The following is a 23,302-nucleotide window of genomic DNA, read 5'->3' as shown; positions in this document are numbered from 1 at the left end:
AGTGATTGTACCAGTTTAGAAGAAATTCAATTAACCACTGGAGTCATATGGATGACATTTCTGCTGACTGTCTGTGATTTTTGGGGTTTCAAACGAGAAATCTCCATTCATTTGCATTTTAAGGACCTACTGAGCAGAGATATCTTTCTAGTTTTCTTCAAATGCATTCTGGTGAAGAAAGAAAGTCATACACACCTGGGATATCATGAGGGTTTGTAAATAATGAGAGCATTTTTATTTTTGGGTGAACTATAGCTTTAATTGCTATTAACATACAGTATTGTGCAAAAGTCTTAGGCACATAAGATGCTTCACAAAAGCGTTTGATGTTTTTTTTTAGGTTTTTTTTTTTAGCTTTAGTGTGTCAATAGGAAATATACATTTTAGACTCCCAAACATTTCTTTTGCAAATAGAAAAGATTAGAATAGAAGTACAGGGAGCCCTGCAACAGATGTCATGGCCCCCACAAAGCCCCCCATTGAACATCGTGTCACTCTGAGATTACATAAAGAGACCGAAGCAATTGAGAATAAATAGATAAAAGAACTGTGGTGAATTCTCCAAGAAGATTGAAACATCCTATCAGCAACAACCAATAAAAACTGTGTCCAGGTGTTCCTAGGAGAAATGGTGCTGTTTTAAAGGCTAAGGTTGTCACACAGAATATTAATTTAGCTTTTTTATGTTTACTGAACTTTGTATGACATTAACTGATAAATTAAAACTATTTATGGCATTATTTTTGAAGGCATCCGCACTATGCAAAATTTTTCTGAAGTGCCTAAAAATGTTGCACTGTACATTTGAGCAAACCTAAATCCTTAAGTATTTAAGACCCTGATTATATCAACACTAATGGGTTTTGTGGCTTTTATGTCTATTTGATTTGAAGCCATCTATATGAGTGTTCTGTAGTCGGAAAATTTTACTTTTAGCAGATAAACACATTTAAAATGTAGTATTTTCTCTTCAGGGAAAATAGACCAAAAACATTACTGACTAATTTTGCACTTAGTGGAGTATATACACATTTTGTCCAAAAAATTACAACGTGACATGAGACATGACCGTCAACTTTGGCGGCCAAACCTCAAACCTCACATCAATGATACCTCAAATGATGTAGCTTTTTGAGTTGAGGTGTGATATTACTTTTCTAAGTGATTTGATTATTATTATTATTATTCTTTGCCTGGCTCATGATAAAACTGGTGGAAAAATCCCACTATAGCAAAATTACACTAATGAATTTGGTGTTGGTCAAATATGAACACGGGTTTGTGGAATGTCTGGGAATCCCAGAGCACATGTGGCTGGACTGTGACTAAATAAAGCCTGAGCAATAATACTGCGAACGAGAGTAAAGATTAGTGCGATTCCCCACCCCCAACAGCAATGAGACAGAGACAAAACGGACCTCAATAATCTCACATGAGATTGCACAACAGAGGCTAAAAGCATCAGTTTAACAGCAGTTTTAGTGAATTCATGTCATACAACTGCAATAAGACATTGTCTGAAAGGCTGTACACAAACGTGATGGTTCAATAATAATTAAGCTAAGGCAAGGATCAATGTTACTACTGCTCATTCTTGCGGTTGGAAGTGTAATATGTCCCCACTTTGTCTGTGCTACGGACATAAATGAGAACTCAAATCGTGTGGATTGTTTAGGAGAGGTGTGCCACTACTTTAGAAGCAATCAGATTTAGGATTTTCACGTGATGGATGATAATAGAGGCCTGAGCCATATCTATAGACCACAGAATTATAGACACTTGGTGGTGGACTCTTTGGAATTGTTTTTAAATCAAGCAACCTTCTTACGATGGTCCTTTTGGTACACACGTTTATGCAAAAACACACACGTACACACCAGTATCAAACTGTATAAGGATTACTGAGACAGTGACATAACCAACACTTTTAATTTCCTGCTCTGCCAGAGATAGAGGCCGGCCAACACGTGCCACATGAAGCACTAAGCCAGCGTGCCGCCCACTGGTCCATAGTGTATCCCTCCACCACCCCATCCCACACCAGCGTATCAGCATATAAACATTCACAGAGCCAACACTGCCATCATCACACATATACAAGAAGCCACTGTATCACGAGAGAGTGAGAGTGAGAGAAAAACATGTGCCCATGAGCGGATTAAATGCATAGATTGATTGACCGTTATGATTGGATGAACATCACACCACATTTGAAGCCATTGTAAAATGCAGATAAACACATGCCTCTCATTGCACATTTTATATTAACCTGTCCCTTTCATACACTGTATCCATTCAATGGACATCACTATTTTCTGGTGGGTTTTAAAGTTTTTTGTCATTTGGTGCCACCCAAATCACAAGGAATTTTAGATTAGATGCAGCCAAGTCAATCTATGAGTCTCATATCACACACTGTTTAAAAAATATATATTTCTTTGAATTGAAATATGTTGGCATGTGACAATTATTTATCTCTGGTACATAACTGGGGTCTGAAAGGGTGCCAAGTTAATAAGCCAAGTTACTACATTGCAGTTCACTTTGATGAATTGAATATTTCTAAAGTAACAAAAACAAATCAATAATTATAAAAAGTATAAAAATATCAATTTTAAAACATTTACCTTTTTCTTAACTAGATGTACGATTTGAGGTATCATTCTTGTCCTGTACAAATAGTGTGGGATGAGTTACTCACCCCAAGGTTTTTTAAACCCCTAAACTCTTAAGTATGAGCAATTCTATAGATATTGTAATTAAATATTGCAAAACAAAGTAAATACTATTTAAATTAATTGTTTATGGCAGAGCAATATAAATGTTCACTTTTCAACAAAGTGAAAAGATATTACTTTGGTTATAACTACGGCTGTCAATCGATTACAAATTTAAAATCAAACTAATTACATGATATGTTGATTAACTAATCGAATTAATCGCATACTGTATATAAATATTTGCTGAGAAAGCCCCCTCAAATAACATATTTAATTGTTTTATAATTATAAATTATTATATTTAAATTATAAATATAATGCATATTATCAAAATAATTTGGATAATTATAATGCATAACATTATTGTTTATTAATAAGCCAATACAAAAACTGGATTTAGAAGGCAATAAATTGTTTATTTCCATATTATTGAACATAAGCCTATCATTGGCCTACAGTCCATAGCAGTACATTTTGCAATTTATTTAATCAATCTGTACAAGATTTACTTTATTATAATGGCTTTTCTAAGGACGTGTCAATGTACACATGGATCAGATGGATGCTTTTAGAGCATATCACTTTGATTGCATCATGTCATAATCACAGCATTTTTAAGGTCACCATGTCAAGTTAAACATAGTTTGAAACGTAGAAAAACATGTCTGGGTATCGGAACTGCATTCTGTACAGCTGTTTAAATGCTAGTACGTGTTGTCGCTACAGTCAAGCAAGAGGAGTTTGTGTGCGATGCCTATAAGGCTGGAGTTACACTTATATGTACTGACACACACACACACACACACACACACACACACACACACACACACACACCATCCGGAAAGTATTCACAGCGCTTCACTTTTTCCACATTTTGTTATGTTACAGCCAAATTCCAAAATTGATTAAATTCATTATTTTCCTAAAAATTCAACAAACAATAGCCCATAATGACAACGTGAAAGAAGTTTGTTTGAAATCTTTGCAAATTTATTACAAAGAAAAATCACATGTAGTTACGTATTCACAGCCTTTGCTCAATACTTTGTTGAAGCACCTTTGGCACCAATTACAGCCTCAAGTCTTTTTGTGTATGATGCTACAAGCTTGGCACACCTATTTTTGGGCAGTTTCTCCCATTCTTCTTTGCAGGACCTCTCAAGCTCCATCTGGTTGGATGGGGAGCGTCAGTGCACAGCCATTTTCAGATCTCTCCAGAGATGTTCAATCGGGATCAAGTCTGGGCTCTGGCTGGGCCACTCAAGGACATTCACAGAGTTGTCCCGTAGCCACTCCTTTGTTATCTTGGCTGTGTGCTTGGGGTCGTTGTCCTGTTGGAAGATGAACCTTCGCCCCAGTCTGAGGTCCAGAGCTCCCTGGAGCAGGTTTTCATCAAGGATGTCTCTGTACATTGCCGCATTCATCTTTCCCTCAAAAAAAAACTTCTCAGAGTCCTTCAGGCAGGGCTGGACTGGTAATCTGGCATACCGGGCATTTTCCCGGTGGGCCGACACACTTTTGGACCGATCAGGGGCGGACTGGCCAGCGGGAGAACAGAGTGTACAGGTGTTTCTGTGTTTTGGTTAAAACGAGCTGCCGCGTTATGCAGAACAGACAATTCCTTGGACTTCATGGCTCGGTTTGTGCTCTGACATACATGGTTAACTGTGGGACCTTATATATACAGGTGTGTGTTTTTCCAAATCATGTCCAATCAAATGTACGGGTTTGGGAATATATGTTTATTGGATGGATTAAGTTACTTTATAGCCAGGCGCCTTTCAGTGGCTCAAACAGGACATTAAGTATTTGGGTATTTTATTCCCACCAAATGTTAACTTTGAATACATTTTGACCCCTTAATGAAATGTTTTTCGAGCGATGTGAACTATGATCTGGAAGGTTAAAATGAATTGTATTCCAAAATTCAATGACCTGCTACAGTCTCCCTATAAATGTCCCCCTCTCTTATATCAAGCAATTTGATAGCATAACGACGTCCTTCATTTGGAGTGGTAAACGTCCCTGATTTACATTACAGTAAGCTGCATAGGCCGATTTACAAAGGTGGGCTAGGCCTACTAAAGATTTTGTGTTATTATAATGCGTTCGGTCTCAGACATTTGGCTCATTGGTCACTTCCACCTGAGAGAGCCCCTCCCTGGTTTTGTATTGACCAGGAGGTTCTTGCCCCGATTTCGCCATTACAAAGACTTTCTATCAAACTAATTGGAGAAGTTAAAGTTACACCGTTATCTCAAATTTGCACTCTGTATGGACAAAAGCCTTCAAAGTGTTTAATTCAGACATTTATTTAAACGTTGCCTCGAGCATATGGCTGAACCAAAAATGATGTATTAAAAAGTCTCCTTTCTGCTGGTTAGAGTGGATTTTGAGGGGGGTTACTACACTCGGTCACCTACATGAGAGTTGAGATCCTTTGAAAATTTGGTTAAATATTTTGGGATTCCCAGATCTCAGTTTTTTAGGTATTTACAGCTGTGCCACCTGCTCTGTACCATTTTTGGGAGTTAAAAATAAAAAAATAAAAAATAAAATTTGGTGATTACTGCTTTTGGAAAAGGTCATAAGGCATTAGTGTATTACTCCCTGCTAATTCAGAGTCTGGGGATGAAGCTTTAGCTTCTATCATGAGATTATGGGAGAAAGATTTAAACTTGGTATTGGAGGAGGGAGTGTGGGCTAGGATTCAAAAAAATGTCAGGTCTGCATCTAGAGATGCAAGGGTGCGCCTTATGCAATTCAAGATTTTACATTGATTCTACTGGAACCCCTCTAGATTGTAAAGGCTTGGTCTTAAAGACACACCCATCTGCTGCGATGCCAATCAGAGGATGGTGACACAAGATCCAAGAATTTTGGGTGAAGGTTCAGAGTTTTGTGGATGATGTATTGGGCACTCAGGTTTCATTTTGTTCCAGACTCTGTATTTTGGGCGATGAGGTGATCATCGATATAAAGAATAAACGCATAAAGAATTGGGTCCTAACCAGTGTCATGATCGCCAGACAGATAGTTTTTAAGGGGATGAGGTCGGCTGGAGCGTCCCTCATTTCAGAAGTGGTGCTTGGGAGGGCTGGGTAACTTGTAGTGTTACATGCTTGTGTACATGTTAAATTAACGTTTCTGTGCGCAGTGACATAGTCCTAAAAACCGGGACCTCCGTAACGTTAGATAATGTTTGGATGTATGGCTATAGATAGCTAGATAAATCAATGCTAAAAATGGTTTAAGGTTGATAGTAACTGATCAAGTTTAACATACATTAAACTAGTTATCTTGTTAAACCGAACTTATCCTTAGGGTTAGCTGAATTAACAGTTTAGCTTTCTTGTTTAGTTTTTTTTTCCCTCTTCGCATTAATGTTATAGCTTCTGCCCCTGCCGACCCTGGCATGAGGAGACAAGACAGCTCAGGAGATGAGTCTTTGAGTCTATAAAGAATGTCAACCAACTGAAAAAAAATAAATAAATCTTTCAGTTATTTTTTCCATAATGGAAACTAAATTCTTCTTCTTTTATTTGCTCCCGTTAGGGATCGCCACATCCTCATATTTGACTTGGCACAGGTTTTATGCCGGATGCCCTTCCTGATGCAACCCCCGGTGGTTGTGGGACACTCACTCACACCTAAAGGGCAATTTAGAGTCTCCAATTCACAACAAGTTGATTTAACAATTCGTGTTAAATCAACAGCCTTAGTTATAACCAAAATAAATGCTTGTGAGAACAGTGGAAAGGACGTCAGCTGTTAAAACAGATCTGATAAACTTTCATTTCACATTGCAATGTTTGTTTCCTTGTTTCAAAGGTTTCCTCAGAGACACAAGGAACTGGGCTTCTCCATGACAACAAAAATCAACATGAGATGCAGAGAGGCAATAACACTATCCAAGCCATTCACAAAGATAAGACACTTTTCCAGCTTAGTATTGAAGTCAACATGAAATCAACATAGACCCCATCAATCATCATGTTGTGAAGGATTCATCTGTGCATACCAAAATGATGGGGGCCAAAAATAATGGCACCCTTGGTAAATATGAGCAAAAAAGGCTGTGAAAAAGGATCAGCATTGTTTATCCTTTTGATCTTTCATTTAAAAAAAAATAATAATTCAAATCACAATAATCTAACCTTTAATTGAAGTAAAACAACTGAAAGAGAGGAAATATCTCATTATTAAATAAATATATTTCTCCAAAACTCGTTGGCCACAATTATTGGCACCCCTAAAAATTCTTATGGAGTAAAATATTTCTGAAGTGTATTCCCAGTCAAATTTAAAATTTTTAGTGCACCTGAGTGACATGGATCATGAAGCCATGACTTCCTGTTTCACAGGGGTATAAATATGAGGTAACACACAGGCCAAATTAAGAAGTTCCAATCAACTGAAGATTTTAAGAGTTGGCCAGGAAAAGAACGTGTGACTGTATTGTCTCCACGTACAGTGAGGAAGATGATTCAAGTGGCCAAAGAATCTCCAAGGATCACAGCAGGAGAATTGTAGAAATTAGATGGGTCTTGGGGTCAGACAGTAAAAAAAAAAAAAAAAATCAGACAAACACCTACATCACCACAAGTTGTTTAGGAGGGTTACAAGAAAAAAAGCCTCTGCTCTCATCCAACAACAAACTCATGCATCTCCAGTTGCCAGACACTACTGGAACTTCAAAACGCGACAGGTTCTTATGGTCAGATGACACAAAACAAAGAGCTTTTTGACAGTAAACACCAGAGATGAAGAAGTACCCAATGTCCACGGTTAAATGTGGTGCTGCATCTTGAATGTTGTGGGGCTGTTTTTATGCCAGAGGTCCTGGGCATCTTGTTCGGATACATGGCATCACAAACTATCAAATACCGCAGATAAAAAATCAAAACCTGACTGCCTCTGCCAGAAAGCTTACAATGGGCCCTGATTGGATCTTCCAGCAGGACAAAGATCCAAAACAAACATCAAAATCAACACAAAAATGGTTCACTGACCACAAAATTAAGGTTCAGCCATAGCATACCAGTCCCTTGACCTGAACCCCATAGAAAATGTGTGGGGTGAACTGAAAAGGAGAGTCCACCAGCAAAGACCTCTGTAGAGATTCGGTATGGAGGAAAGGTCTCAGATCCCTTGTCAGGTGTTCTCCAACCTCATTAGGCATAATAAGAGAAGACTCAGAGCTGTTATCTTGGCAAAGAGAGGTTACAAACAGTATTGAGTAAAGGGTGCCAATAATTATGGCCAATGCATTTTGGAGAAAAATATTTATTTAATAATGATATATTTAAATGTTTTTACTTCAATTAAAAGGTTCAATTTTTGTGATTTAATTTTTTTAATGAAAGATCAATAGGCTAAACAATGCAGATTTTTTCACAGCCTTCTTAGCGCATATTTACCAAGAGTGCCAATATTTTTGGCCACAACTGTAAAGCGACTATGACGTCACGCATCACACCTGGGTGGATGATCAGAGAGACACTTTCAATTAATCCACCAATTAAAGATTCAGCATGTGTCTTAATTATCAATTATGTAATGCAGCATAGAATAAAGTGATGAAGCTTTAAGCCCAATAAATGTCAATAACAGGTGTTCTTTTCAGCCAAACTCTGTATTGAATCATTCATGTGTATCTAATAAATCACACAGTAAATTTAAGTTGTTGCATTTTTCATGTAATGTTTATTTAATTCATGTTTTTATAATTCACAATTTTTAAATGATTAATTGCTGCTCTTCCTAAAAAAAAATTAAAGAAGCCTTGACCCACTATTTAATTACTCATTTAATTACTAGCTCTTGAATAATTACACTTATTTTAAGTTGTTGATATTTATATCAATATTTATATTTTAAAATAAAGGAGCGTTTTCAATCAATTAAAATATTTGTGTTTTAATAATAATTTCCTGTGTTTGGGGTGCCATGGGGAACAAAACACTATAAAGGGGTGCCGCAGTTTAAAAAAGCTTTGGGAACCACTAGTCTATTCCATAAAAATAGACCTCAAAATCACTTATTGAAAGTTAACATTGTTTGATGTCAAACGACACAAAGAGAAGCATATTTGTAAGAACATCTGAAGAGGCCGGTTTTACGGTTTCTTTCAGGTTGCTCAAACCATGAACCCTCATGACTGCACCACGTCTTCATTCATTATTGACTCCAGTTGAGTTTTCTGTTAAATTAGGCAGAAGTAGCATTCGATCGGGAGTTGACATTTCTGTTTCAGATCCCTGATGAATCTTGTATGAGGTACAGGATGGGTTTGCTTTGTCACAAGGAGTTTCTTGTTTGTGTATATGCGAGTTCACATTAGGGATTCTTGTATGTGCGCGGAACACTGTACATGTACCTGCGGTTTATACGTCAATGGAGAAACTCTAAAACACTAGTGGTAGGTTGTTAATAATGTTGAAGGTTATGTAATGTTTTTATATGGAATGTATATTTACACCAGCATACTTTTCACTTTCATTATATGGATATTCTTTAAAAATTCACCTTTTGTTTTCCAGAAGTCAGTCATACAGGTTTGGAACAGCATGAGGGTATGATGATTGTATTCATTTTGGGGGAACTATCCCTTTAAAAAGCCATGAAAACATGGGTTTAAAAATCTAGTAATGCAATTTAGAATATGGGTCAAACATTTAGAGGCAGGATCAGTCTGGCTCTGACCAAACAGTATTAGTGGTTTCAGGGAGGTAAAATAAACACTCTTCATCAGTGGAACACAAAAGAGCCACCTGTCACCAGTCGACAGACGCCTGACAGGCATATTCTCATACCATTGTTGGCTTTTTTTACACAACAGTGTCAGTGACAGTGTTGCTGTTAGCTGCTCAGGGCATGTGCTGAGGTGAATGTTTACTTAAGTGATAATGCAGAGTTATCAGGACATTGATTCTACAGCTCTGTTGTTATGACGGTAAGTGTGATGTGAGTTTAGAGTTCCAGAGGGACAGAGACACCCACTAGTGTTTCGTTCAATTAAATCAGTCCTTTTAGTTTTATTAGACCACAGCTACATTGGACAACTATTTGGGGAAGTCATTTTTTTGTCTGAACAATTCTTATGCAAATTCTAGCACTGAATTGAATGTAACAATATATGCAAGTGTTTTTTTACAAACAAACTACATTTGTTCTGATTGTGATGAGTGGATAAGGCCAAATTAATCATCGTTATAAATAAGAGATTTGTCTAATTTTATAATTTTTTTCCCCCACTAGTTATTTTGACAACTTGCCTTTCAGTGCTGGGGAACTTTATTTTGAAATATGATGCATTCAATTAGGGAGTTTCTCCCAATAAAAATAACTAATTCCATTGTATTGTTACTTTTGATAAAAATCAATGCATTGGTTAGTTTGAGTGACAGATACTATGAAATGTGAATTACTTTGCATCATGCATAAAAACACGTTACATCAACAATATTCTTCCAAATGTTGTCTCAACGAGCCTAACGGAGTTGTCTGAATGAACAATTTCCCAGCATGCATTACAACATGAATAAATTATGTAGTTAGTATTAAAGACTTATTATTTGCTGTTTGCTGATTTATTTATGCTTTTATTGTTGTTTTTTGTTGCCACTGTGATGTTAGGACCTCAACCTCATTATTGAGGTCTTTTGCATGTCTCCATCAAACAATTGTACATATTGTCTTCCCTTGTGAGAAATGCCTTTATTTAGAGGCAAAGCTTCCAGTTAACTGCATGTAAACATAATTTAAAAGTACATACAAGATTGAAATGGTGACTAAATGAAAGTTCTCATATTTCAAATTGATATGTTGGCTAAACAAGAAATTAGTAGTTTTCTCAACAAGAATTTTTGTATTTAGTGAACATTATTATTGACTAAAAGCAATGCTACTGAGGACAACAATTAAGACCGTTGTTAAAATAATTTACAATAAATTGTACATTTGTTTTATCGGAACACGACTGTGCATTAGTGATGAACCAACATATTGCCTAAACCAACTATAGGCCCGATTTTTCCCTATTTTGATATTATTCACATCTTGCCACGTCAGGCTGGTTGGGATGTGCAATGATTTAATAGTGCCACATTGTTTACGCTTTTCATGGGAATCGCTCTAAAATTGCTTTACTTGGCTGTCTCCAAATATTCATCTGGGATAGGAGAAAGTATTTGCTATCTAATCTAATGCATAGTGCCGTTCTGGAAGAGAGAGAGAGCCTCAGTCAATTGCAGATGAGAATAAATTGCAAACTGTCTTTTGATTTTGACTCGAGACATTTGATCGTGACTCGTGTGGCCTTTATAAAATATTAACCTATATTAGTAGATATTAGTAGATTAGATGGTTACATGATTTTATTCTGACAGCAATATCTCCTAGGTTTTTAATGTCTTTATGTTATTAAGTCAGAAAACACTAAATGGCCCAAATATTTATATTGTTAGTCAGATTGTGCATTGGTAAACATTTCTATCCAGAATTTGTATTTGAATATCAAACTGTTCACATAGTGCAATTTAGACAATTTAACTTTTTGTACACCAATCAAAATAATCAATAATAAAATAAATAGGAAATAGTGTCTTTAAATCATTTTGATCACAAGGATCAATAAGGATGATGTTGATGGGTTGTCTTCCAAATCAATGCATCAGTGCCAGCTGGGGAATTTTCAAGACACAGATGTCAGTTTAACTCTAACATCAAAACATCTGTTTTGTATTGTGGTGTCAGTAATTGTGCACCTAAAAGCTTCTCAAACGATTACTTAGTGAAATTTCTAAGCTCAAAGCTGTGTTTTGTTTATCACTAAAGTAAATGTAACTTGTCTCAATGTACAGCAGTGTTTTTACATTTCCAATGCTGTCAGTCATGTGAATCACAGTTTCAGTTATAGGCTCAATGATCATATAGAGAAGACTGGGTTACAGGAGGGACAAACATTGATTGAAAGCCAAATGACCAAATGACCAAATAACAATGATGCAATAAACAATAAATCAAGGGCCCAAAATTACATGTTTAGAGTGTGTTTTTATATAAATATTGATCTTTGTTACATTTCAAATCAATGATACTGGTACATGCCATAGAGTCTCAGAGAAGCATTGCTTCAATGGAACATGTCTCCACAAAATCCTGTGGATTAAAGTTGATGACATTAATTAAACAGCTTGATGGTTCTGTGTGTTATTTTACACTTTTTTGAAATATGTAATATGTATGTGTTTGAACATAGTCATAGTCACCATTCACTTTATTGTATGTGGTTAAATATGCAATTAAAGTGAATGAGACTAACATACCACCTGTTATCTCCTTTTTGTGCATTACTGAAGACAAAAGACAAACAGTTTGAAATGGGCCGTCTAAAAGGATGCACCACCAAGGCAAAACAATAGATTTACATTGTACTGTAGGTTTAAAGCTTTACAACTCCCTGAAACTCAAGCCAACTCCTGTACCATGCAAATAACAAGTGCAACACAATCTGTGATGTCACAATACAATCCAAGAGATGGTTCCGTTTCTGGGGTTTTTGGCCTATAATTTCTCAGGATATTCCCGCACTAACATAAGTCACCTTTCAGCCTAGGGACACAGTAACCCTGTTCATGGGATCGACGTGAAGGCCATCAGTGTAGGGATTTGTATATAAGGAGTGCAAAGGGATTTGGGCTTAACCTACACTCAGCGAGATAGTGAGCTTGACAAGACCTGAAGAATCAATTATCAATCCAACCTTCAATGAGAGGAATCAAGGGTAAGATTCAACCTGAGTGTCTCCTTCATGGTTACCATGCTCATGCTCATCATATTACAGATGCATTTATAACATGAAATATGAACCGCTGAGTTGAAGGGTCCTGTAATAACATAGATCACTATAACAAAAATTCAAATCTCAAAATGCTACATGGTCAAAGTACTACAAAACATAAATTTATGTAAGACTTCCATGTCCCAGAGCAAATCAAATATTGTGTTCACATAATTCTGAACTCCACTTAAAAGATCAGGAGAACAAGAGAGAATGAGCTTACCTGAAGTTCCTTGGAGTTTGGCTTTCTTAACTGAAAAAAACAAAAACAAAACAAATATCAGGATGACAAAATATCACAATTATTTCAGCTTTTGTGACATTATGTGTTATACACAATGGAAAAAAAATAGACAGATTAACACTTATCAAGTTCTGGAATGCTTCTGAATCCGTAACCAGCGATCTTTTGACTATCCAAGACGACACTGAAAATATATTGCTGTATTACACATTCATGTTTACTATAGATTCAAGATTTTCTTTTTCTGTGCAGGCATATGCATATATGTGAAGCATCACAACAGAGAAAAGCCTTTAAAACAATGTTTCGAGTCGACTCAAACACAGAGCTTTCTTAATCACACCATCAGACACAACCTCTTCTAAAGACCAAAGTATACTTCAGTCAGACTTGAATGCAAGGTGTTTATGTGCAGGATGTGGGATGCAAATTTTTCCATCAGCATAGAGCTCAAGCACTGAACGCTTTTGGACAGTTTTATCTAATCAAGCTTACACTGAATGCACAGTATGCATATACACTTGAAATTGTTTGCACTAATTACCGGGTCCACAAGGTGGCAACACTTACAACAGAGCCTTTGCTGTCATGAAGAAATGCTAGAAGAGGATTGTCAGCTGAAGTCAGAAGTTTACTTACAACTGTCTTACATTCAGAAATTATTCAGGCCCTTCATTTTTTTTACATTTTGCTATGTTGTAGCCTTATGCAAAGATACTTTGATGTGAACAAAATAAATAAATACATTTAATCTACACTCCATACCCCATAATGACAAAGCAAAAACAGAATTTTTATAACTTTGCAAATTTACTAAAAAGAAAAAAACTGAAATATCACATTGACATAAGTATTCAGAGCTTTGGTATGACACTTTAAATTTATCTCAGGTGCATCCCATTTCTCTGGATCATCTTTGAGATATTTCCACACTTTGATTGGACTCCACCTGTGGCAAATTCAATTGATTGGACATGATTTGGCACACACCTGTCTATATAAGGTCTCACAGCTGAAAATGCATATCAGAGCAAAAACCAAGCCATGAGGTCAAAGGAACTGTCTGCAGAGCACAGATCTGAGGAAGGCTATAAAAAAAATTTCCAGATGCATTAAAGGTTCCCAAGAGCACAATGGCCACAATCATTCTTGAATGGAAGAAGTTTGGAACAACCAGGACTCTTTCTGTAGCTGGCCGCTCTGCCAAACTGAGCAGTTGGGGGAGAAGGGCTTTGGTGAGAGAGGTAACCAATAACCCTATGGTCACTCTGTTTGAGCTCTATATATCATGTGTGGAGATGGGCGAAACTTGCAGAAGGACAACCATCACTTCAACACTCCACCGATCTGGGCACCTAAGGACTCTCAGACTGTGAGAAACAAGATTCTCTGGTCAGATGGAATGAAGACTGAACTGTTTAGCCTCAATTCCAAGTATTATGTCTGGAGGAAACCAGGCACCGCTCATCACCTGCACAATACCATCCCAACGGTGAAACATGGTGGTGGTGGAATCAGCTTTACTTCAACCCTGAACAGTCCCCAGTCCCTGTCACTAAAAACACCCCTACATGGGGTGGTGGAATTCCACCACCCCATGTAGGGGTGTTTTTAGTGACAGGGACTGGGGACTGGTCAGGGTTGAAGTAAAGCTAAATGCAGCAAAATACAGTGATATACTGAATGAAAACCTGGTTCAGAGCACACAGGACCTCAGACTGGGCAGAAGGTTCACCTTCCAACAGGACAATGACCTTAAGCAAACAGCCAAGACAGTGGAAGAGTGGCTTAGGGACAACTCTGTGAACCCAATCGAACATCTCTGGAGAGACCTGAAAATGGCTGTCCACCGATGGTCCCAATCCAACCTGACAGAGCTTGAGAGAATTTGCAGAGAAGAATGGCATAAAATCCAGGTGTGCAAAGCTTGTTGCATCATACCCAAAAAGACTTGAGGCTGTAATTGCTGCCAAAGGTGCTTCAACCAAGTACTGAGTTTAGGGTCTGAATACTTCAGTCAGTAATATTTCAGTTTCTTTTTAATATATTTGCAAAAATGTCTTTGCTTGTCATTAGGGGGTATTGAGTGTAGATTGATGAGAAAATAAATAGTTAAATTTAAAGAATTTTAGCATAAGGCTGCAACAAAATGTGTGAAAAACAATTAAGGGGTCTGAATACTTTCTGAATGCACTGCATTTTATGAGTGATATGTCCACAAAGAGGAGCCAAAAACCAGCAGTAATGCGAGTTGTTTTCAGCTGTACAGGCTGTAATATGGTGAAGGGTAATGCATATAGTTACAGTTACAAAGAATATCCAATTTTGCAAGATTTTCCATTGCAGGGTCTCAAGACACGTTTCAATGTTGAACAGCCCCAAAATACAGCATTCATGGCATGAGGTACAGATAAAAACACAAAAATGCAATGTCCAAATGCTTCAGTATCTCTCATATGTAGATTATATATACTGTATGTGTGAATTGCCCCTCTACCTTGGAAAAAATGACAAACTTGATCGCAAAATGGATTGCTGTGGACTAGCTTTCTTCAACAGAACAAAAATTCAGATTTTTAGAAGAATATCTAAGCTCTTTTGGTCCATACAATACAAAAGAATGGGTGCCAAAATTTTGAAGATCCAAAAATAAAGAAATTCTTCATAAAAGTAATCCACATGACTCCAGTGGATAAATTAAGAAGCGATTTGATAGATACATTTTTACTAGGGCTGGGCAATAAAACGATATCAATATTTATTGCGATAAAAAAAACTCCATGATATCGAAGAGAAGTTTTTGAGTAATTTTCGATATTTAGCCTATGTTCTAAACACTAGCAGTTTGGCTTTCTTATCGTATGTTTCCACTGGCGCGAAGTGAGCGATTGCTTTCAAATCCTTCCTATGGAGGCTGAGCGTCAAGCTCGCGAGGTGGATTGTAAGATTGACAGCAAGTGGTCCCTAGCATTGGGAGTGGCTTTGTGCGGATTTCTTCTGCGTCAGTGTAAACGCAGCCTCAGGCTGTATAAAGTTTCCCCCGCTACGCAGGTCACCGTGTTCTAGACCCCAGATTGATTCCATCTTGACTGCAAGACATCATGGCGACGGTTATGCCCTCTCATCATCTCTACTGAGCAGCACGACAAAACAAAAGTGCCGGTTGCATCATATCTGATCTTTCTGCGCTGTATTCTTGAATATTTTTCTCTAGCACTGAAACACGCTTCACTGATGCCCTGTCCCGTGCCGCATCCTCTTTTCCCCACATTTGAGTAAACATGAGGTGTGTTTCCAGAGTGCCTTTAGACCATAACGTTTTTTCTTTCTAAATTGAGTTTTATTAATCAGCATGTTCCAAGCCTTTAATAATAAACAAATAGATTTCGGTTCTAATTTTGTGAAATTATTCAGATTTCATCAACTCTGACAAGGATGAAAGACAAAACAATTACTAGTTTGTAGCCTAGTCTCTCTCACTTTAATGAAAATAGAAAAATGGTCCATTCAGACTTTTACATTTTCAGAAGTTTCTCTCAGGAGATACCCCTGAACCCCCATACAGTATCATTCCACTGTCACAAGGGCTTCTATGCCCCCATACTTGGATATCTGTACGTAAAGAAATTAAATAAATATATATATATATACCTTCATTATGATTAAAAATGAACAGATCATCTTATAACATTCATATCCAACTGCACTCAATTGCTAAACTCTATAACATATTGTAATATTTTCATAGAAGATCCCTCAGACACCACTGCATTGGCTCTGTCTGGGACCCCAATGGAGTTTTGTAAAGACTATTTAGACCGTTTAGGATTTTGTTTTCTCTTCTTTTTATGGAAATGTAAAAAAAATGTGCAATGTGCAAATGTGACTGAATATATCATGATAAATATCGATATCGAATGATATGAAAAAGAATATCGTGATAATATTTTTTGCCATCGCCTAGCCCTAATTTTTACTATAATTATCCTCCCTGTTCAGTCAGGCTGCACTTTAACATTCTTCTTCTTTTGTTTTTGGTGATTCAAATTCTTCATGCATATGCCCAGAATTTCAAGCACAAATGTACAACAGTATTGATCAGTTTCTCACCCACACTTCTTATACCACTTCAGAAGATATGGATTTAACCAATGGAGACAAATTGATTACTTATATGCTGCCTTAAAGTGATTTTTGGAGAGTACAATTTTTGGCACCCATTCACTTGAATTGTATGGAACTACAGAGCTGAAATATTCTTCTAAAAATCTTAATTTGTGTTCTGAAGAAGTCAGTCATACACATCTGAGATGACATGAAGGTGAGTAAATTAGAGAATTTTCATTTTGGGTGAGCTACTCCATTAATAAACATTGGTTTCTTATAAAAAAAAAACATTGTTTATTGTTATTATTACCCCGGTAAAATGCAAATAAATACTTTTTCCATTATTTTTCCCTCTTATTTGCCCATTAATGCTTTAAGGCCTAGGATTATGGGCCAGCATGTCCTTTGAAACTCACTGTCAATCATTACTGCTGGGAGCTAATAGTGGAAACCAATGAATTAGCATGTTTACTTTTTAGCCTTCCGCAGCTCTGGCCTTTATGAGATTACGTGTATAGACAGGGGCCGGTTGACACAGGAACCTTTTCACACCGCTACCAGAATGTCTCGTTTGGCCAATGTTCTTGTTTTACTTTAGCTAATGAACACCCAGTTAACTCGTGCTCTATGTGCTGCAGTGCCTGGAAACTTAAAGGGCATTCAAAACTGTTAACTTTTGTAGTAGCTGTGGCCAGGGCCCTTACTAAGATGTGATCTTTGGGGGGGCATTTTGATCTTTAGGGTGGAAATGTGACTTGTCTCTATATATGACTGGGAAGGGGATTCCCTGAAGTTACTGTAGGGCACAAGAAAAATCTATGGGGACAAAGCCTCCTCTAGCCCACCTTAAACACTATGTCACATGTGCTCAACGTTTCAAGCTGGGTTGCTCATGTGGAAGATGTTGCTTCGATTCTGGATTGCGTTGATTCCTGGTCTCATTCCCTCACTCTCATTCAATAAAAATTTTCAAAATTATTAACATTTATTTTAGAATACAAAAAAGGTAAATCTAAACTGACTAAAGTGTGTAATATCTGCATCACTAGCCACTCTAAACAGGACTGCAAAAATGTCTAATTTCAAGGTGAGCTGCTGGGCATCAAACAAGTCTGTTGTTCAAGTAAACAGGTAGTACTGCCCCAAAATCGTGCCATTGGTTTAGCTAGACATGTTGAACCGCTCAAGCAGAGCAATGTTTTAAAAGTACCACAAAGCCACAGTGTTTATCAACCTACATATGGCTTACTTAAAGTTGTCTTTGCATAATAGGATAGAAGACATAGTGACTTCTGGTCACCTACATGGCCACCAACCAATTTACTCTTTTAAGATTAAGTGCAATGAGCACATTCTCTCAGGTCACCCCCAGTCATGCAAATTAAGTGACCCAGAGATGGTCATTCCTGCTACCTGCTGGCCTCTGTAAGGACACCAGCAAGCAAACATTAGAGGAAGCTGGAAATGAAATGCAGGAAGTGGAATCAGTGTGTCCTGCTGCTGTTGCCAGAGAGTGTGGTTTACTTTCAACTCTGCGAGGAGGAGGTGCTGGATGACTGGACAGAGAGAGCAGCAGATGGCCAGAGGATTACATTTACAATCCCCCCACTCACTGCACTGTGCTGTCTCACCCTCACATACAAACTCACTCACACACTCTCTACCTTTGAATGACAACTCTAAGCTTGGACATTTCCATGCAAATTTTATTGTTGAAAACCATGATGAAGTTAAACAAATTTGCATGAATTTTTAAGCAGAATTTTTTTTCATGGGGTCCAGTTATAAGACAAGATTATTGCACTAAAGAATTTTATAAAAAAATTTTCATGGCCATTTTCCAATACTAGTGTACTACTGGGGAAATCAACAAAATGGCTTACTTGCAGTCATCATCTCTGAATCTTAAGCTGCGATAGGTGAAAGTATTTTTAACAGTCCTATCAAATAATGAGTCAAGAACAGGATGTTAAATATTGCGGCTTACTTCCCAGTTAATTTGACACACTGTAAATGGACATTCAAGTTAAGAGCATTCCATTGGGATCCAGTATTCCCTTGGGTCTGGCTGTATGCTGAACATTTCGGCAAATCTTGCAAGTAAATCAATGCATACTGTGACATACTGTACTATGCATTGCCTAGAAGAACAGAAATAGAAAGTAGCATTGTGGTATGCTATTCCGAACATTAGCTTTATACAAGTTTGCTTTAATGCAAGAAATCTTTCATCTTTAACCACTGAACGTTCATCTGCTTTAAGTCTATTGAATTTATCATCAATTGCATTATACCCATTTTCGGTAACTGAACAGGGTTCAAACTGAAAAGGGGTGCACTTTCCGTACACACATCATGCTTGCGTGTACAAAGAATCACTAAACTTGAATGCAACTCTTAAGGGTTGATATGCATCCACTATATTTACAGACCATTCCAGAGGAGCTTACAATGCAGTCCAATGAGAAAACTGCTTGGCAAGTGAAGACCCAGAGAGATTTTGTTAATAGCAATCTACCCATAAAACCTGCAATTGCAAACATTTCATGTAAGTAAAAGGTGTAATATGCGATATTTGAGGATGCTGTGTCTATGACATTTTAAAACTAAACAAAACAAAATCCCAGATATGCTGTGAAATGTGATGGCAGCCAGTTCTTGCATAAATGGTTTCCTTTGTCTCTTTGAATAATTGACTTGTTTGGAGATCTCGAGTGAACATGTTTCATCTGCAAGTGTTTGTATCTACTCGGCCCCACTGATTCTCTCTGCTTTACTTGCACGTCACTGTAACAGCATGGATTCCTGAGGAAAGGAGGTGATGTGGTAGTTAAAGGCATGTATGTCAAAGGTTCTGTTTATATTTCCTTAGGAGGAAGGAAAGCTGGCTGCACACAATGGCAGAAAGCAATTAAAGGAACAGTTCGCCCAAAAATGTAAGTTCTGTAATCATTTACTCACCCTCAAGTCTTTCAAAATCCTTATGAATTTCTTTCATGGAACAAAAAAATGAGATATTTCTACAATAATGTCAATGCTGCTGTCTTTCAAACAATGAAAGTGAATGGTGACTGTCAAATAAGATTTTCAAGGCAAGATATTTATGATTTCGGTCACACACAAAGCTGTTGTATGGCTTTAAAATCATTAGAATATATATAGTGCATCCAGAAAGTATTCACAGCACTTCACTTTTTCCAAAATGGATTCAATTGATTACTTTGCTCAAAATTCTACAAATAACACCCCATAATGACAACGTGAAAGTAGTTTGTTTGAAATCAGTGGCCTCCATCATCCATAAATGGAAGTTTGGAAGCACCAGGACTCTTCCTAGAGCTTGGCCCCCAGCCAAACTGAGCGATCGGGGGAGAAGGGCCTTAGTCAGGGAGGTGACCAAGAACCCGATGGTTCAGAGCTCCAGTGTTTCTCTGTGGAGAGAGGAGAACCTTCCAGAAGAACAACCATCTCTGTAGCACTCCATCAATCAGGCCTGTATGGTAGAGTGGCCAGACGGAATCCACTCCTCAGTAAAAGGCACATGACAGCCCGCCTGGAGTTAGTCAAAAGGCACCTGAAGGACTCTCAGACCATGAGAAACAAAATTCTCTGGTCTGATGAAACAACGATTGATGTCTTTTGCTTAAATGGCAAGCGTCATTTCTGGAGGAAACCAGGCACCGCTCATCATCTGGCCAATACCATCCCTACAGTGAAGCATGGTGGTGGCAGCATCATGTTGTGGGGATGTTTTTCAGCAGCAGGAACTGGGAGACTAGTCAGGATCGAGGGAAAGATGAATGCAGCAATGTACAGAGACATCCTTGATGAAAACCTGCTCCAGAGCACTCTGGACCTCAGACTGGGGTGACCAACAGGACAATGACCCTAAGCACACAGCCAAGATAACAAAGGAGTGGCTACGGGTTAACTTTGTGAATGTCCTTGAGTGACCCAGCCAGAGCCCAGACTTGAACATCTCTTGAGAGATCTGTGCAACTACGCTCCCCATCCAACCTGATGGAGCTTGAGAGGTCCTGCAAAGAAGAATGGGAGAAACTGCCCAAAAATAGGTGTGCCAAGATTGTAGTATCATACACAAAAAGACTTGAGGCTGTAATTGTTGCTTCAACAAAGTATTGAGCAAAGGCTGTGAATACTTATGTACATGTGATTTTATATTTATTTATTTTAATACATTTGCAAAGATTTCAAACAAACTTTGTGGAAAAAGTTAATACTTTCTGGATGTACTAAATATATATATATATATATGGTGCAAGTCTTTTATAAAAAAAACTTTTACTTTTTTTTTTTTATTTAAATTATTTAGGAGCTTGAGGGCCCCTGGTCATCATTCACTTTCAATGTAAGAAGCAGCCTAAACATTCTGCTAAATTCCTCTTTTGGTGGTTCAAGGAAGAAAGAAACCAAAACAAGTAAGGAACGACACAAGGGTGATTAAACCTGTAACTCACCCAAAATTTCACACAGTACCAAAACAGACACAGGCCGTTACATAGTCTAGTGTTGGTTTTATTTTTCTTGCTGTCAAAAAGCCCTGTCACTGTTGAATTCAAAGTATTCTGCACCTCTCAGTTGATGTGGATGAGCAATCTGTGTGTTTTACATCCCACCCCTTTACCTCACTCAGCCTTCAAGCAATATTGTGTGGACATTAAGCAGAGATGCTTTCTCCACTGAAAGCAAAGCAGGTATTGGCACTAGAATAGATTGAGCATAGATTAGAAAGAGGAAATGATGGAGATGTTAATCACGACTGGCCAGTGACCAAAGATAAAAGGAGTGTGTGCATCTCTGTGAGGGTGTATGAGAGCAGATGACACAAACCCATTCATCTGTTACTTCACCCGTGCCTGATGAGCAGGCAGCGTTTCCAAAATACTCCATAAAATATGACCAAATCATATTACATATAATTCCATTCAATAAATATATATAAATATAATAATGTATAAAAATGCAATTATATAAATTTACTATCGTAGATTTTTCTTATTTAAAAAGTATGATTTTCAATCAATAACAATCCAAATATTTCAGATATTAATTTCTTCTTTAAATATAGGCTAATACATAATTTTGTTTTACAGTTTGAATTTGCCATTAGGTTATTTTAAATTACCATTACAGGCTATTACTGAATAAACCCAACAAGATTTTTTTTTTTTTTTTTTTTTTTTTTTTGGGCACATCAAAAACTTTATATACCTAATGTTATGACATGCAGAAAACTTTTTCCTTGCTATAATATATATATAAAAAAATTAAAACACTGAATAAAAAAAAAAGTATTTACTGTGTGTTTACTGTCTTTGGGCTGCAGATCGACATTACACCATGAAGCCAAACAGCTGGTTCACTCTAGAACAGTCAAACCTCAAATTATATAATATTTTAACACGCTTGTTCCTCTTGTCCCAATTATGCGCCAACTATCAATTAACTTAAAATAAACTTTATATAATTCCATCAAAACAGCAAACAGTACGTAGAAAGCAAATAATAGCTAAATGTTCCCAGGTTAGAAAATAACTCTCGCGCTTATAAACTTTTAAACAATCTAACACACCTAACACATCTCGTGTTGACAGGTGCAAACACATGCACCCTGAGTTAGAAAAACATTTAAAGCAGCACTCACCTCTCACGCAGAGGAGAGACATGGCAACCGAAGTTTTCCCCTTGGTTAAATCCTGCGTTAGTATAATCTAAGGTCTAAGCTGTAAAGCGAATTGTCCGGTGACATTTCAAACGATGTCACAAGTTTCTTCTCTACGCAAGAGCACACTACTGAGAGTAGATGAAGTACGGATGCTCAACACAACTCTACAGGTGACGCGGACTGATTTCAGATATCCCATCGCCATCATAAAACTGTATGTGTAAAACTCAAAGCAGTAGAGGCGAGGCTCAGCAGGTTTTTAAGTGACGTACGAGTTGCCACAGACCAAGAGGGTGGGGTTTATCTGACTGTTGACCAATGGAGAAAATAATGGGTGTGGTTTGTCGCTAAGTAAACAGTGTGAAGGAACAGGTGTGGTCAGGAAACTTTACAGGAGCAATCGAGCAATCTAAGATAAATGTAATTTCCTTTTTGCACCACAAATAAGCAGCAAACTACATACATTGTTTGACGACAGTTTGAAAGTTAAAATCTACTGGATGCAGTTGGGATTTTTATTCACCAATTCAAACTCTAGAGAATAAATTCTGCAATATTCAAATTGACTAAATAATTAATAGTTCCTGTAGATGTATATGTTTCATTTTAATTTAATTTAACATCAGATCATTTAACCCTGATGATATGTTTGAGACCTGAGAGACCCCAAGACCCTTTTAATATCTCAAAACTCGTGTTTA

General features: G+C 37.4%; 1 protein-coding gene across 2 annotated transcripts in view; it reads right to left on the bottom strand.

Moving 5' to 3' along the window:
- LOC127636016 (protein unc-13 homolog B-like) overlaps positions 1-22,816 on the bottom strand; it is a 125,758-nt gene extending 102,942 nt beyond the window's left edge. For both annotated transcript variants that reach the window (XM_052116373.1, XM_052116372.1), the window contains exons 1-2: positions 22,581-22,816; positions 12,788-12,817 (exon numbers count right to left, since the gene is read on the bottom strand). In XM_052116373.1, coding sequence (XP_051972333.1) covers positions 12,788-12,817; positions 22,581-22,602 — 52 coding nt within the window. In that variant the 5' untranslated portion in view covers positions 22,603-22,816. The remainder of the gene's footprint in view (positions 1-12,787; positions 12,818-22,580) is intronic.
- Between the last annotated feature and the right edge of the window lie 486 nt (positions 22,817-23,302).

The sequence above is a fragment of the Xyrauchen texanus genome, chromosome 43 (assembly GCF_025860055.1).
Source record: "Xyrauchen texanus isolate HMW12.3.18 chromosome 43, RBS_HiC_50CHRs, whole genome shotgun sequence".
Classification (NCBI taxonomy): domain Eukaryota; kingdom Metazoa; phylum Chordata; class Actinopteri; order Cypriniformes; family Catostomidae; genus Xyrauchen; species Xyrauchen texanus.
Note: the sequence above shows the minus strand (reverse complement) of the source record. Positions and strands in the feature narration are given on the sequence as shown.